Source organism: Haplochromis burtoni, unplaced genomic scaffold, assembly GCF_018398535.1.
Source record: "Haplochromis burtoni strain Fernald_Lab_line unplaced genomic scaffold, NCSU_Asbu1 Contig_67, whole genome shotgun sequence".
NCBI lineage: Eukaryota > Metazoa > Chordata > Actinopteri > Cichliformes > Cichlidae > Haplochromis > Haplochromis burtoni.
The window spans coordinates 2,315,138-2,330,134 of NW_024582428.1; the positions used below are offsets into that span (position 1 = coordinate 2,315,138).

Below are 14,997 nucleotides of genomic sequence, written 5' to 3' on the forward strand. Positions count from 1 at the left end.
AAAAAAAAGCTGGAATTGTCAGATATGGGCTAAATCGAGTGTGCCAGTCTATGGATGCATCCCTACTGAAACCCAAAGACTGCTACCAGACAGAACAGCAGCAGAAATAACAGACTACATGAGTATATAAGGACTATTGCATGCAGCCATAATAACAAACTTCAGCTTCCTTTTACTATTATTGTCTTTACTCAGCAAGAAAGTTGGAAAGATTAGAAATATATCCGACTGCCTCCCAAATTGGCAGTCAGCTGGTTTGTATGAACAGGGCTTTGGGAGAATGTCCTCCAGTTAATTATGGTCTCAGTCTGTGCCAATTAAGGTGCCTTAGTTTATAAGCACATTAAATGCCAAGAACAGATTCATTTATAAGCTTAGCAACTGGAGAAGCTGCCACTGAGTGATTGTTTGCAGAGCAGCTATCCAACTGAAAGGACAAGATCAAAGTCTATGAATCTTCAGATATTTATTTTAGACCAGTAAGATGACAAATTCAGCTCACATATATCAAAAAGTTACAGTAAATGACATCAATGACGCATGCATTACTTAATGTTACATTAGCTGTCAAATCCAGACCTCTTGGTAGCCCTCCCCTTCCTGGCTACACCCCTTTGAGGCATGGAGGTACGAAGATAACCTCTGCCTTGATTAGATTGCTTCTTCTGGGTTGGCAAGGAGTTTAAGTTGTACATCTGAATGACGAAGAAAAACCCAGCGAACGCCTGATTCTGCAGGTACTGAGGCAGCCGTTGGACACTCAGCCAGCTGGTCTGCAAGTTCTGAACCAGAGCTGAAGGCCCAGGTGAACTCCTCATTACCTCCTGAGTAAGAAACAAATTTCAACAAGTTCAATTAGATTTTATTTGTACAGAGCCACATCACAATAACAGTCGCCTCAAGGCACTTTATATTGTAAGGTAGAGGCCCTACAATAATAGAGAGAAAACCCTAACAATTAGACAACCCCCTACGAGCAAGCACTTTGGAGACATTGGGAAGTAAAAACTTACATGCAGAGTGGGAGGTACAGATACTTAGGTTAATGTTTTATATGCATTTTCTGTGCTAAACACATCAAGAACAGCTCACAGCACACCTGAACAGCTTGAATCTTGGACCCAGCTTCATGGTAAAGCCTTCTACACATTTTAGCAGTGAGTGAGCACAGTCGCTCAGGGTAATGGCCCCTGAGCATGACCACTTCAAAACCTTGCATCAAGCGAGCTTCTTCTAGAGATACAAAGAAAAGAAAGGCATCTAAATTGAACCAAATGGCAAAAATCACATAGAAAGCTAATAAATGAATTTTAGGTTACCTTCTTGTGTTGGGGGAAGCATTTGGTCCACCAGAGCCTCTGACAAGCTCAGAGCTGTGTCCAGTCCCACAGTTGTCACACCAACGACCGTCTTCAGAGGTGATCGGTTAATGCCATCATTCATCCTCCTCATCACCCAGTCAATGGTTTGATTGGCTGCAATGCTCATCCCAGCCTGAATCTCATTCATTTTGGTTTTGGCAGGGATAACAATCTGAGCAAAGAAAATTAAATCACAACATAAAATATTTTATTTATTATTCCAGACTTTATAGACCTGTTGTGAGTTATAAGGACTTAAACGAGGAAAGGAAACGTTACCTGTTCTGTGGATGACACAATTACAGAGAATGAAGCCTCCAGCCAGTCGAGACTCTTGCAGGCAACATCATTTGCATAGGAAACTGAAACATACCCATGAACAGTGTTGGTGTTTATCCAGAAAGCAACTTTGACCTGATGGTCAGTGAAAAATGTCATTTCAGTCTCATCTCTAATGTAATGCATTGTATCCTGATGCTGCAATCTGTCAGGTTAACTTGTTCAACTGCTTGTAAACATACCTAATCAATCAATCTTTATTGATTGATTTGTTTTACTGCCCAACATGGCAGCAAAACAAATTCAAGCATGTAGGGATGTCAGTACGATCTGCTGAAGTTCAAACCCAGCACAAGAGATGATTGAAATTACTTTGAACATGGCATGATGGTAGTGCCTGGCGGGCTGGTCTGAGTATTTCAGAAACTGCTGAACTACTGGGATTTCCCCCCACACAATAGTGAATAGAAAAAAGAAACAACTCTGGATGAAAATGCCTTGTTAATGCCACAGGAAGAGGACAGTAACACAAATAACTGCTTGTTACAATCAAAATATGCAAACGATCATCTGAAATACACTACCTTGGACCTTGAAGCAGCTGGGCCACAGCAGTACTTAATAAAGTGGCAGTGAGTGCTGGTTAAAATTTCTCCAACTCCAATCCCGACTTTAGACAGCTCGTTGTGCGAGAAAATCCGAATAAAACCGTTTTTTAAAATGTTCACAAAAACCCTTTGCATTGCAGAAGGATCTGGGTGTTTACACCATTTTCTGTACAGATTAAGGTAGTTGAAAGATGGAGAAAACCAGATGCTCTAATGTCATTTCCTACATCTTTATGGAAGAGTCCTAACAGTAGCTACTTACTCTGGGGCTCCAGTTTAACAATGACAGGTGACGCTCTGTAACAGGCTGCTCTGCCTACAGCTGTCACGCTGCTCTCCAGCACTTCACACGCAGACTTCAGGCCGGGATGCCTGGATTTTGTGCCCGTGTACAAGACCGATAGTCTGGCACAAGCCGAACGAACGACGGGCAGATTTGCCAGCCTGGCAGCTGCACTGGGTGCTTTCTGCAAAAGAGACAGAAGAGCGTTGGAAAGCCAAGTTGGTGTGAAAGCCATGGTGAAAGAAGTGTTTTCATTTCTTTCGCGTTTAAATGCCAAATGAGCATAAAAAAACATTTCGGTAAAAGTATAGGACTAAGGGACTTAGGGTGTTTGATTGTACTCACCTGGTTGGTGTTTACAGTCATCTTTTGTACACTTTGAGAAAACAAGAACAAAAACAATTTAAAATGTAAATCTTTTTCGGAAACTTCACATATTCAGTGTAAAGGCTAAAATGAAATAAAGCAACCAGGGCGAAAACCTCCGCTCAAATAGCGTGGGGGAGTCAATTAGTGGCCCACCTGTTCTTAATTCTCCTTGTAATCTCGCGTGATTTCATAGCAAGAATAAGGTCACAAATTAAACGTCTGCTCACGATAGCCATACTGGCGTAAGCTCCACAATTGTGAGAATCACCCGCAGGACTTTTAATTAATGTTGCTACAGAGAATACAGATAATAATAATACAGACGCTTTTTTTAATGCCGCTTTTTTTTCATTGATCTCCGACATTAAAGGTTGACTTTACAATACTTCACCTGTCCGGTGGAGGACCCGAACGCTGTGAGCAGGATTTGAACCTGCGCGGGGAAGCCCCATTGGATTTCGAGTCCAACGCCTTAACCACTCGGCCATCACAGCTATGTGTCAGCAAAAACGTCAACCAATTAAACAGGAAGAAGAAGAATATCACATGGGGCAGACAACAGGAGTCAGCAGTAGCCGCATGTTCATACCTAACTCTAAATATTAGCCAACAATCATATTATGGGATTCATTTATTGCTTTAATCACCTCAGGCCTGCTGTCAAAATAAGAGAGTGAAATAAAGGCCTAAATACTTACAATATAACGTAAATGTGAGAAGAATTAGGTATTTTTCTTTACTTGTGAGCTGCCACAGATTGCTTGTTTGATAATCGAGCTCTGGGAGGTTATTAGTTTTCCCAATGCGCCGCTGAATTAATGAGGGTAAACACCCAATTATGGATTAACGAGGCTTTCCGACGAATTTGTTTCGCAGATCTGTGCAATGTGTGCCTATATGCCGAAAAGCAGGCTGTAAAAAACTAAACGTTTAAACAAAGCAAATGTCGCGGCTGATTTACACCCACTGCCAGGGAAAAGCTTTATAACCGTAGCGCCTAATTATAGGGAAGGCAAGTTAATCACCGCGTGTGCTCTACGGGGACTGGTACTGTAAAGATGCTCGTATGCGCACTCAGGTCTGTGCGCGCATACCGATGAGTTGAGGACAAAAAGGCAGTTTCCGAGTGATGAAGAGTGATGTTTTGGCCCCCACAGAGGAGCACGCTCTGAGCCACGAGGTTCTGTCTGTAGCGCTGCTGCTGCTGTGGCTGCGGCAGACGCGTCTCCTGCACGCGACGTGCTCCGAAACCGTTTTTTTTTCAGTCCCCCCAACTCCTAGGGAGGGAGTGTGTTTTTTTTTTTTTTTTTTATTTTTTTTGGGGGGGGGGGGGGTATCACAGGGTTTGGGAATGGTAACTACGCTAACGCAAAAATAAATAAATAATAATAAAATAAAATACTGGGAGACACAGGAGAAGCACGTGGAGTGGGTGGTCCTCAGCACACAGCTTTCACGTGGCTTATAGAGGAGAGCTGAGCCGTCACAACAGTCAGTCCGGTGCTGCAGCAGCAGAGAGACAACATCAGCATCAGTATGGCTGTGGAGATGGAGCCCGCGGAGTAAGTGCGCTCTCTGTTTGCCTTTGTTTGTGTGCACAAAAAAGTGATCGGACTCTGCCACCTGTTTGACTTTAAGAGAAAATAATAAGGTTTATCTGCTGTCATGCGCTCCATCGCTTATTAGGTGACATATCTTTGCGTCGGTGTGTGGGATCGTTGCATATTCCCCTTTTAAAATAAGCCGCGTAAACGGAGCCTTTACAGTTTGTGTTCGAAACTGCGCTGTTTTTGCTGTCCTGTCTGCTGTGAAACCTCCTGTGTTATTGATACCCAGTTTAATGCGACCAGTATGGTTAATTTGACACGTGAGGCTGCTCAAATGGTTGTAGTCGTGCTGTGTGCGTGTGTGTGTGTGAGGGGGGTTCGGACTGTTTTGCAGCCAGGGGCTCCTTCCTCCACATGTGCCTGTTGATCTAAGACGATCTCCGCCCCCCTGGTAAAGGCGTGGGTGTGCTTTTTGTTGTTGTTGTTGTTGTTGGTGGTGGTGGTTAGTCATTCCTGTGGGGAGTGCAGGAATAGACAACTGCAGGAATGTCAAATTTTTGTGTTTTAATTTAGTACAAAAGCACTGGCTCGTAGAATCAGTGGGTGAGGTTCGTTTAATCTGCAGGTGCCACTGGTGCACGTGAAACCATAAAAATGAACGTCCAGCAGAGAGGAAGATAAAAGGGGCACCTTGACTGTCAATTGTATAAATTTAAATTTGTAATATACTGGCATATTTATAATTAGAGTTATTTGTAGTTAGTATATTTGTTTTGTAGCTTTGTTGTATATTGTATTAATTAATTTAGTTTACTTAGTTATTGTTCTTACTGTCTTGGAGCAACTGTGACCACATAGTTTCCTCTGGGATTGATCAAATATCCTGATTCTGATTGTGGATAGGACAGCTTTATGCCCAGCAGGTGGCTCTAAAGTGGAACAAAAGTCCACATGAGACAGGCCTTTTGTGCTGCGACCTTTTCCTTTTAAGGCTGTGCCCACGTGTGGCACCATCCCAAATCAGATATTGTTGAACATTTCCCCTTTGTCTCCGTAGTGTGATCCGTCTGATAATGCAGTACCTCAAAGAGAACAACCTCTACCGGACGCTGACCACATTACAGGAGGAAACCACCGTCTCCCTCAACACAGTGGAAAGCATCGAAAGCTTTATTGCAGATATAAACAAGGGTCACTGGGACTCTGTCCTGCTGGCTATTGAATCTCTCAAGTTGCCTGACAACATACTTATTGACCTTTATGAGCAGGTAAGTCTTTGGATGTTCAGCTAATGCTTTCCTTGGCTTCATTTGTTTATTTGTAATTGATCACGTTCTCTTCAACAGGTTGTTATGGAGCTCATTGAAATGAGGGAGGTGGGCGCAGCTCGCTCGCTCCTCAGGCAAACCGACCCGATGATCATGCTGAAGCAGACCCAGCCAGAAAGGTACGGCCACCTGGAGAACCTGCTAACCTGTTCCTACTTTGACCCTCGTGAGGTAAGAAAGCAAAGTGCTCGGACAGCTGCGTCAGAGAGCGCTTCATAGGTATAGCTAACATCCTTTCAATCCCACTGCAGGCGTACCCAAAAGGAAGCAGCAAGGAGAAGCGGCGCAGAGCCATAGCTGAGGCTCTGGTGAGGGAGGTCAGTGTGGTGCCCCCCTCCCGCCTCATAGGACTCCTGGAACAAGTTGGTGTAAGTGCACTGATCGATATCCTTCTGAAAAACCCGCTCTAATTACAGGGCAAGTAATACTTCTTAATCGATGGAGACAACACTGTGCGATAGTTTGTCAAAGATACCAAACAAATATCTCAGTTTTATGTATTTTTTTATACAACAGCACCACTTTAATTAGGGTTTCCTGAGGGCAACAAACACTTTTCTGCAGTCCTTCCAACTTTCTGAGTGTCTTACTTGGACACAGAATTTCATTTCACAATCCCAGTAAAACATAACAGTCACTGGGCTGTTTGCTTTCCAGGTGAAATAGATCTCACACACACTTTTGTGTCTTCTGATCAGGACCTTTAACAGAGTTCTTTCCGTGTGAAATACTGAAAAATGTATTAACGTTTTTATACCTCCAAATTCTGCACATTTAGTCAAAAAGTAATGTAAATTTGAAACCATTTTTTGAGAGATTTAAAGTTTAAAGGATGCAGGTAAGCTACAAAAACAACAACAAAAAAACAGTACACCAGTCATAAAACAAGAGCAAGACCCTCATTTGTATTTATATTTAACATTTTTTTCTTTTACATTTTCTTTAGCAATTTCATCCCTGACATGTTAACAAGCTCAGTTATATTCTTTAATTTGAGTGATTGACGTGGCAACATAGTGAGTTTCTCAAGACTGAGTTTCTACATTCTCAGAGACATACTGTACTGTACATCCTCCTGTGCAAGATGCTATTTTTGTTAGTGAGCTGTTACACAAGTGCTGCCAGCTACAGCAAAGTTCTGAATAGCCTCCATTCACTTTAAGTTATAACTTGTCTAATCCAGGAGGCTAATAACAGTCATGTTAAAAATAAGGGAAAAAACAAGAAAGAAACTGGACTTGGACAATATTTCAAAGTGGGAAACTTGTGTTCTTGCTGCCAGAAGTTGCATTACATTATTGTACACAGCATGAAAATAAAAAAAATAATCTGGTAGTTCTTAGTATTCTTGATTTTATTGAGATTTTCACTGTTTTATTTTTTCTGCTGACTCTTTTTCACCGTCTTGCAGTCTATGAAACTACAGCAGTATACAGATCACCTCTCCCCTGATATGACCATTGATACATCTGCCTGCAAAGAGAAATATGTGGAGAAAGAGACCTTTCCAAACCAGCTGTACCGCCACATCAAGGTCTGTAATGGCACTTGGAAAATTTTTTTTTTTTCTAGCAGAGCACTCAAGTGACCAAATTTATTTTAACAACTAAATGATCCATTGGTGTGATTTATCACACTGTTACATTTTATACAGGAGAACTTTTTTATGGCTCTTTTTGTGTTTATCATCCTTTATGTGCAGATACTCTAACATGTTATACTATAATTAGTGACAATTTTCAGTATTTTCTAGGCAAAATTCATGGAAGTTGATTAGGGCCACTGGAAAAAAAAAATACGTGAGGTCATGGCTTTTTTTAATTCTGGGGGGAGGGGGGAATCATAATTTGGACTTTTTTCTCAGAATTCTGAAACCCCCTCTGCACCCAAATTCTGACTTTTTTAAAATCAAAATACAGACTTTCTTCTGATAATTTCAAATTGTTCTCAAAAGCTGAATTCTTTTTTCAGAATACTGACTGATTTTGCCAGAAATGTGACTTTTTTCAGAATTCTAAAAGACACCAAAACTCATTACTCCTAATCATCCATTCCAAAGGAATTTTGGCATCACAGCTTCACCAGATCTTTATGCTTGGTTGGTTTAGAGGGGATGTACTACATGAAAGTGCACCTGCCTCTGCACGCAGCTGTTTATCCACACAAAGATCACCTCCAGCAATATATTATCTGGGCAACAAGCCTACAGACATTGTCCAAATATTCCTGAAACCTACTTGTCTATTTGGCTGTTGTTAAACAACGTGTACTAACTGAATTGGATCTTTCACTGCAAAACATTACAATATACTGATTAAAAATGGAGAATTCAAATAAAATTAACACCTATAATAAAAAAAAACAGCTTCACAACAAGTGGTTGGAGAAGTAGGCAGAAAAATGAATAACAGGACACATTTGTATGATTGTATGATTGAATATATCAAATTATTGTCCATCATTTGAAGGTTAAAGAAGAGGTTGTTATTTCCTTGGTTATTATCCCAATACATACACACAAAAACACTGCAAACTAATTACTTTGTGCACCTGAAGGCACTTCATCTAGTCTCTAGCTGTGCTCTCATCACTTCTATCCAGATGGAGCAGCCTGAGTTGCTCATCCATGCTTATTCTCTGCCCAAGGTCATTAAGTGAGAATAGTCAGCCCACACAACAGCAGGCTATTGAAAAACTTTACGTCTCCCTGGAGTCTCCTAATATTAATTAGTGCCTTATTTCCTTGTCTGAGTGTGAATCTCAGGCTGCAAATCAAACAGGAAAGCACGTGTGCTGCAAGCATTAATAAGCTTTTCTGTGTGTGCAGTTTGGGCGGCGGTCACACGTGGAATGTGCCCGTTTCTCACCCGATGGAAAATATTTAATTACGGGGTCAGTAGATGGCTTTATTGAGGTCTGGAACTTCAACAGTGGAAAAATTAGCAAGGTGAATATATTTCAAATCAGGAAACTAAAAATACTAAGATTTATTTTAAACACATCACCTCCTACATACTGTGTAATACCACATTTTCCTAATTTTGTGTTTTCATTGCTGAATGAATGAACCAGGATTTAAAATATCAGGCCCAAGACAGCTTCATGATGATGGATGATGCTGTGCTGTGCATGTGCTTCAGTCAGGATACAGATCTACTGGCTACTGGAGCTCAGAATGGCAAAATAAAGGTTGGATGGGTTCATATTTGTGTGTGTACTTTCCAGATAAAATAAACAATCAATAACTGTATCCATACGATTTATGAATATATTGCTGACGTAATCTATCTTTTGATTTTTCTTTTGAAATGTGTGTGTGTTGTTGGGGAAGGTGTGGAAGATCCAGAGCGGCTTGTGTATGCGTAGGTTTGAGCATGCTCACAACAAAGGCGTGGCCTGTCTGGGCTTTTCCAAAGACGGCAACCAGATCCTCAGTGCCTCCTTCGACCACACCATCAGGTGGGATTCGATGTTGTCATGGTTTCTGTGTAGTGAACACACTGCAGACTGCAGCTATTCCTCTATGTAGAGAATTTGTGTGTGTGTGTGTTTATATTTTATTACATTATTAACATAACTTACATGTAACATTGTTAAAATTATAAGTTTAAATTTGCAGGGTTAACACTGACTGTATTCACATAAGTAATATATTCACATTTAAAAATATATTTGTGGTTGATGTAAAGCCCTCCACACAAATAGCTTAAAATTGTACTAATTTAAAAATGAAATGAAAAAGAAAATCTGCTCTCATTAACAAAAAAACATTTAGAGACATATCAAAAGCAAAGAGGAAACCATTTAAATTTAGAGCCTTGTGGCAAGAGTTGCCTCGTCTACCGTGGGAGGCAAGCGAGAGATCTGACTGCCCTCAGACATGATTCACAAAAGTTTTGAAGGTGCACACATGGGCGTCGCTTCAGCAGGAGGAAAGCAGCGGTCTCTTTCTACATCCCACAGCTGATTAGCAAAAAACTGAAAAGTAGATTTGGCAGTTTAAATCCTTTAATGCTTTCTAAACTGTCTGCTAGAGCACATTTTGGAAATTGTGCCTACAGTGACTCTGCGTTTTTCCACTTTAGCTGCAAAATCTGTGTTTGGAAATCATACTTTTCCCCCCAAAAGCCATAAAAAACATGCTCAACTAAAAGTGCAAGATGCCAGTTGTTCACATACATTGTGCACCTGTAAATATGCAGTGCCTACAAAGCACAAAGATGTCTTCCTTTCGCTCCCACCCTCATGCACGCACTGAATCCCCATCACCGTTGTGGAGCTGAATGTTATTTCTGACTCCTGGGGGTGTGGGCTGAGCCTCTCCGCAATGTTGGAAGCACATGTGCTGTGTGGGTGTAGCCGAGGAACCATGTGCTCAGGCACAAAGCTGCAACGTGTTCCTCTGCTTGAAATTCCACTCGCGGGGTGGATTGTTTACAAATGATATATCGTCCTGCAGGACAGGAAGCGAATCAGTAGGCATTATGGGTTTTGTCACGGTTTAAGTAAATCTGCACCCAGCCACACAGAGGAGCTAAAAATAGCACATCAGCAGCTCAGTGGCACATTTCATCCGCTGTCGAGTAAAATCCCCTCTTTGAGTTGAAGAGGGGATTGTTAAAATGACTCAGCACTGCCCTTTTAATTCATTTCAGTGTCCTTTATCTCAATCAATTCCTCAACAATGTCATCTCCAGAGTCCATGAGCTGAAGTCAGGCAAGACGCTAAAGGAGTTAAATGGCCATTCATCATTCGTAAACGATGTGTTCTTCACTCAAGATGGATTTCACATCATCAGCGCCTCATCAGATGGCACTGTGAAGGTACAATTTGCATTAACAGCGTGGCGCCACATCAGAAGACTCTAGAAAGTCATTCAGATCTGTTCTGATTGGTGTCATTACACACGACAGCTGAGAAAGTGCTGAGCTACTCTAAAATCTGAGATTTTTCTCCTGTATTGTTCAGATTTGGAACACAAAATCCTGTGAGTGCATCCACACTTTTAAATGTCTGTCGAGGACACTGGATGTCCCCGTCAACAACGTGATCCCTCTCCCCCAGAATCCAGAGCACTTTGTGGTTTGTAACCACTCCAACGCTGTGGTCGTCATGAGCATGCATGGCCAGGTGAGAGCAACTTGCTCTTCTCATAGAACCTCATTTAAATCTAAAGAACGAGACTTTGCTATGCTATTATTAATGCAATTACAGCTGCATTACACAGTGTTATTATTACTGTTTCATCTACTAATTAATTTTCAATTAGTCATCAGAAAATTGTAAAAAAAAAATTGTATGACTAAAGGTGATGACTTATCAATAGTTGTTTGACTTACAGTACAAAAATGCTGCTCCTCTGTGGAGATGTCATAAACCTACATTTTCTCTAATGGCCAGTGTGGGGTGACTTATTCGGTCTCAGTAAACACTTTCCTAATCCGTTTATGATCTTCGTTAGCAGTTTTAAGTTTGCTTCAAATACATCTCATTTTGTAATTTGTGGTACTTTTAGCTGTAAAATATACTATAAAACAGCAGATGATGGCTTACACACTCAATTGAAGACTTCAGAAAAGTAGTTTGCAAAAAGTGAATAACATCGCTAGTGGACAAATCCACTAGTCTATGACAGGAAATGCAAGAAAAACTCTCTAGTCTTTGTCAAAATGTAACAAAACCTGCATATTAGCTCCTTAAAATGAATGAGCAAATCTGAATTGAAGGTAAAGTTGAAGGTGATTGTTTTGTTCCCCCCAAAACAATCACCCCCAAATGGTTCTTTGAACTGAAAAGACAATGCATTTTCAAAGTTACTTACAATGTATTGTTTATCTCAACCTTTTATTGGTGTTTTAGATTCACACTTGAATATATTTGTGGAAGCTTAACATCTCTCTCTCTCTCTCTCTCTCATCTCCTCAGACTGTGAAGACCTTCAGTTCAGACAGAAAAAGAGCAGACTTTGTGTGTTGCACCCTGTCACCCCGCGGGGAGTGGATTTACTGTGTGGGGGAGGACTTAGTGCTCTACTGCTTCAGCTATACAACAGGAAGGCTGGAGAAAACGCTGACTGTAAGTGCTGCTGCTAATATTCACTTATTATTAAAACTGTTTTGCATCTATTAAAATTTGGGCTGCTAGTGTTTTTCGTCTACGCTCTAATAAGCTTCCATGTTAGGTTACAAAAAAGTAGATTTGGCAGCTTAAAACTTTTATTTACTTACTGTCCAAAACATGCTGTGTAGAAAATGAGCTTTACTGCATACTGTCAGCTAGGGCTGGGCCATATCATACCTTTCACGGTAATACCGGTATATTGTTGGGCAACGATAAGAAAATGAAATATCGCCATAGAATATGGGTAAAACGTGCATGCGCAGTGCCTTTGTTTTCATACGCACATGGCGGAAAAAGCATGGCGGCGACGGAGAATGAGAAGGTCGAAATTGGAACATTGAATGAAAAGGATGAATCAGAATTGGTTTGTAAAAGTGCTGCAACTTCAGTGGTGTGGAACTGGTTTAGTTTTCGGCCGTCAGATACACAACAAAGCACTATTTTTGGTAGAGCATGCTAGCGGGCCGTCGTTATTACCGTGTTTTTTGGAAAATACGGCACACTTAAAATCAATCCTTTGATTTTTCTGAAAATCGTCAGCGCCCCTTATAATCCTGTTTGCCTTATGTATGAATTCTGGTTGTGTTTACTGACCTTGAAACGATTTTATGTCGTACACGGTGCTCGAAAATCTGTCAAATGTTTCAGTACGACTTTGCTAAGCTACGAACCCGCACCGCTTGATGGATTGTTGGAGCATTACGACTATCGTAGTCAGGCGCCTCGCGGAGTGATATGTACTGTGCTTTAACATAATATTACCGTATTGTGTGTGTATAACCTCTTTTTAAGTTTTGTGGATATTATACATGGTTATGCTGAGGACATGTCGGCCAATTTCCACTGGAAATGCCTTTTGGTTAAACTGTCAGCAAGGATTTTGCATTTGCACTGTTACGTTTTTATATAACTTTAATGCACATAAAAAACAGCTGCTTGTTTAAGTGAAAATACATTGATGGTGGCTCAGTTATATCGTTATCGCAAATTTTCAAATGTATATTGTGATAAATATTTTTGGTCATATCGCCCTGCTCTACTGTCAGCTGTTGGTCTCAACCAGTTATCACTGTTATTTCAGTGTTTCTACTGTGACCTCCTAAAACAGTTTATCACCGTAAATTATAGCTGCATATCTTTGCCAATGCATCTTGTTGCAAGTTGTTAACAAATATTTTTTGCCTTTCTTGAGGTGTTACAAGCATTCAGCTCTGTTGCATATTACTTACTCTTCTTACTGCACATTTAGAGAAATGGATTTTCACAACTAGTCTAAGGTGAATGCTGGCCAGATGTAATAAATCACCATGCTGGCTAAACTTTAAAGGTGTTCCTAGGCAATCCACTAGAGGAAAAAAACCATTACACATCCATATCAATCACAGTATAAACACACAATCTTACCTTAATACACAAAATCTCTGTTAGTTTCCAACCAGGCCTGGCACACTGATGTCTAGAAATCACCTAGTAATGTGTAAAATTGCCCATCTGTAGCATCAAAGTGACATTATATTACTGTAAATGATTTCCACGATCTTCGCAGCATTTTTTTTTTAAGTGTTGTTATTGTTTAGCACTGCTGCTGAGTAACAATAACAGGGTAAGGGGTGGGTGGAAGCAACTGATGGGTGATGGAGAATGTGTGCTGATCTGTCTTCCCTGCACTCACAGGTTCACGAGAAAGACGTAATTGGCATCACTCACCACCCACATGAGAATCTGATTGCCACGTACAGTGAAGACGGTCTGCTGAGGCTATGGAAGCCTTAAAGTGTCACCTGCATTATATTGTGGAGGACCTACACAGCTGTTGACATGGTGTATTAAAATCTATTTGTGCCATGAAAATGCTTTGAAAAAACAATCAATGAATATGAAAAACCACCTTTAAATTATAAATAAATTTACCAATCAAAGTTTTCCCCCCCCCCCTTTAAAGGATTCTGTATGTTGGTTTCTTTTTTTTTTTAATTCCTTGTGGAAAATTTAAGGTAAGAATGCCAATATTTATGTTTTCTTTAAGTCAGCAAATTCTCAACAAAAAAATAATCTAAAGTAGCTGCACTTTAAACATGTTTTTTCCTTCCATATTTTGATTTTGAGTAATTTATTTGTAATTCATTAGCATTTGCAACGCTGTTTAGGTCCTCCATACCTTACACCTTCTTCCTCATGAATCCAACTTCACCAGTTTGAATCCCCATTTTCATCTCTTCTGTCTTTATTAGACATGAAAATGCATGATGGTGAACTGTTGTGAAAATAGTTATAATAGAGATCGCCTCTTGTTTGGGCATAAACAAACAATATCAGGTATATGATTGATTTGCTTTGGTTTATAATAATGTTTTTTTATTCTTAATTTTTAGATTTTATCCAAATAACGATTCTGATGTCATGATTTATTTGTTCTCTGCGTTCCCTGCATGCTACCTCAGTGCACTACAGTAATTTTTGTAGTCCTTTAAAATATGCATGATGACTGATAACCCTGTACAGAGCTCCAGTGACACATTCTGTATCCTGTGCGTAAACAACAAATGTATTTTACACATTTATTGTCCTGTGTCTGATGTTCCTGTGCATAGATAAGGTACATGTACCTGCAACAGACTTCCTCTAGCGGTAACTGTTCGTACTACCTGGTACTGTCGTCATTTATCACTGCGAGATATTGTTTAGCAACTGAATTATTTATTTTTGGTATATTCATTATGCTGTACATAACATCTCCAACCACATGACAGATGATAATAAAATTAAAAACCTGGTGTTTGTGTTATTTCATAATAATACGCTTTAGTGCTAGATTTGTTCCCGACGTGGCAATTTATCCAAGTACTGTATGTGCAACATTTTTTTTTTTTTAAAGGACAGTCAATTTGAATCTTTTGCTGCTCGGCACTAACAAGTTTCCAGATGTGGAAGAATTAATTAAACTGGAAGTAACAGGATTGGTTATCAAACCCGACGGGTTTGTAAGTTGTATTACAAAGTATGAACTATTATATCTTCCTAAGCCACTTTTTGTTGCCATGTTCTTGTAGTCAAAAATTTTGTGAAACTGATGAAAAAAATATTTTCAAAGTCCAAAAGAA

The 14,997-nt window shown here is 40.1% G+C and overlaps 2 protein-coding genes and 1 non-coding gene across 3 annotated transcripts; 1 reads left to right on the plus strand and 2 right to left on the minus strand.

Annotated features, from left to right (window-relative positions):
- Positions 1-449: 449 nt before the first annotated feature.
- Positions 450-3,040, minus strand: LOC102299967 (perilipin-2). The gene is made up of 6 exons (XM_005946823.3): positions 2,877-3,040; positions 2,511-2,715; positions 1,641-1,723; positions 1,320-1,533; positions 1,100-1,233; positions 450-824 (listed from the first exon to the last, which is right to left on the minus strand). The coding sequence occupies exons 1-6, from the start codon at positions 2,895-2,897 to the stop codon at positions 561-563; spliced, it is 921 nt and encodes a 306-aa protein (XP_005946885.1). The 5' UTR covers positions 2,898-3,040; the 3' UTR covers positions 450-560.
- A 272-nt stretch (positions 3,041-3,312) lies between these two features.
- Positions 3,313-3,394, minus strand: trnas-cga. The gene has a single exon. It is a non-coding gene; the product is annotated as a tRNA-Ser (tRNA).
- An 894-nt stretch (positions 3,395-4,288) lies between these two features.
- On the plus strand, positions 4,289-14,774 carry LOC102299251 (SMU1 DNA replication regulator and spliceosomal factor). The gene is made up of 12 exons (XM_005946820.2): positions 4,289-4,462; positions 5,505-5,715; positions 5,794-5,946; positions 6,027-6,143; positions 7,187-7,309; positions 8,603-8,722; positions 8,848-8,964; positions 9,107-9,234; positions 10,473-10,599; positions 10,745-10,906; positions 11,702-11,851; positions 13,571-14,774. The coding sequence occupies exons 1-12, from the start codon at positions 4,437-4,439 to the stop codon at positions 13,667-13,669; spliced, it is 1,533 nt and encodes a 510-aa protein (XP_005946882.1). The 5' UTR covers positions 4,289-4,436; the 3' UTR covers positions 13,670-14,774.
- Positions 14,775-14,997: the final 223 nt, after the last annotated feature.

Coding starts and splice junctions, on each gene's coding strand:
- LOC102299967 (XM_005946823.3), bottom strand. CDS start 2,897: ATGACTGTAAACACCAACCAG. Junction 1,724..2,510: donor TGTTAAACTGGAGCCCCAGA/GTAAGTAGCTAC, acceptor GGTATGTTTCAG/TTTCCTATGCAAATGATGTT. Junction 1,234..1,319: donor GCTTCCCCCAACACAAGAAG/GTAACCTAAAAT, acceptor TTGTATCTCTAG/AAGAAGCTCGCTTGATGCAA.
- LOC102299251 (XM_005946820.2), top strand. CDS start 4,437: ATGGCTGTGGAGATGGAGCCCGCGGA. Junction 8,965..9,106: donor CTCAGAATGGCAAAATAAAG/GTTGGATGGGTT, acceptor TTGTTGGGGAAG/GTGTGGAAGATCCAGAGCGG. Junction 9,235..10,472: donor TCCTTCGACCACACCATCAG/GTGGGATTCGAT, acceptor TGTCATCTCCAG/AGTCCATGAGCTGAAGTCAG.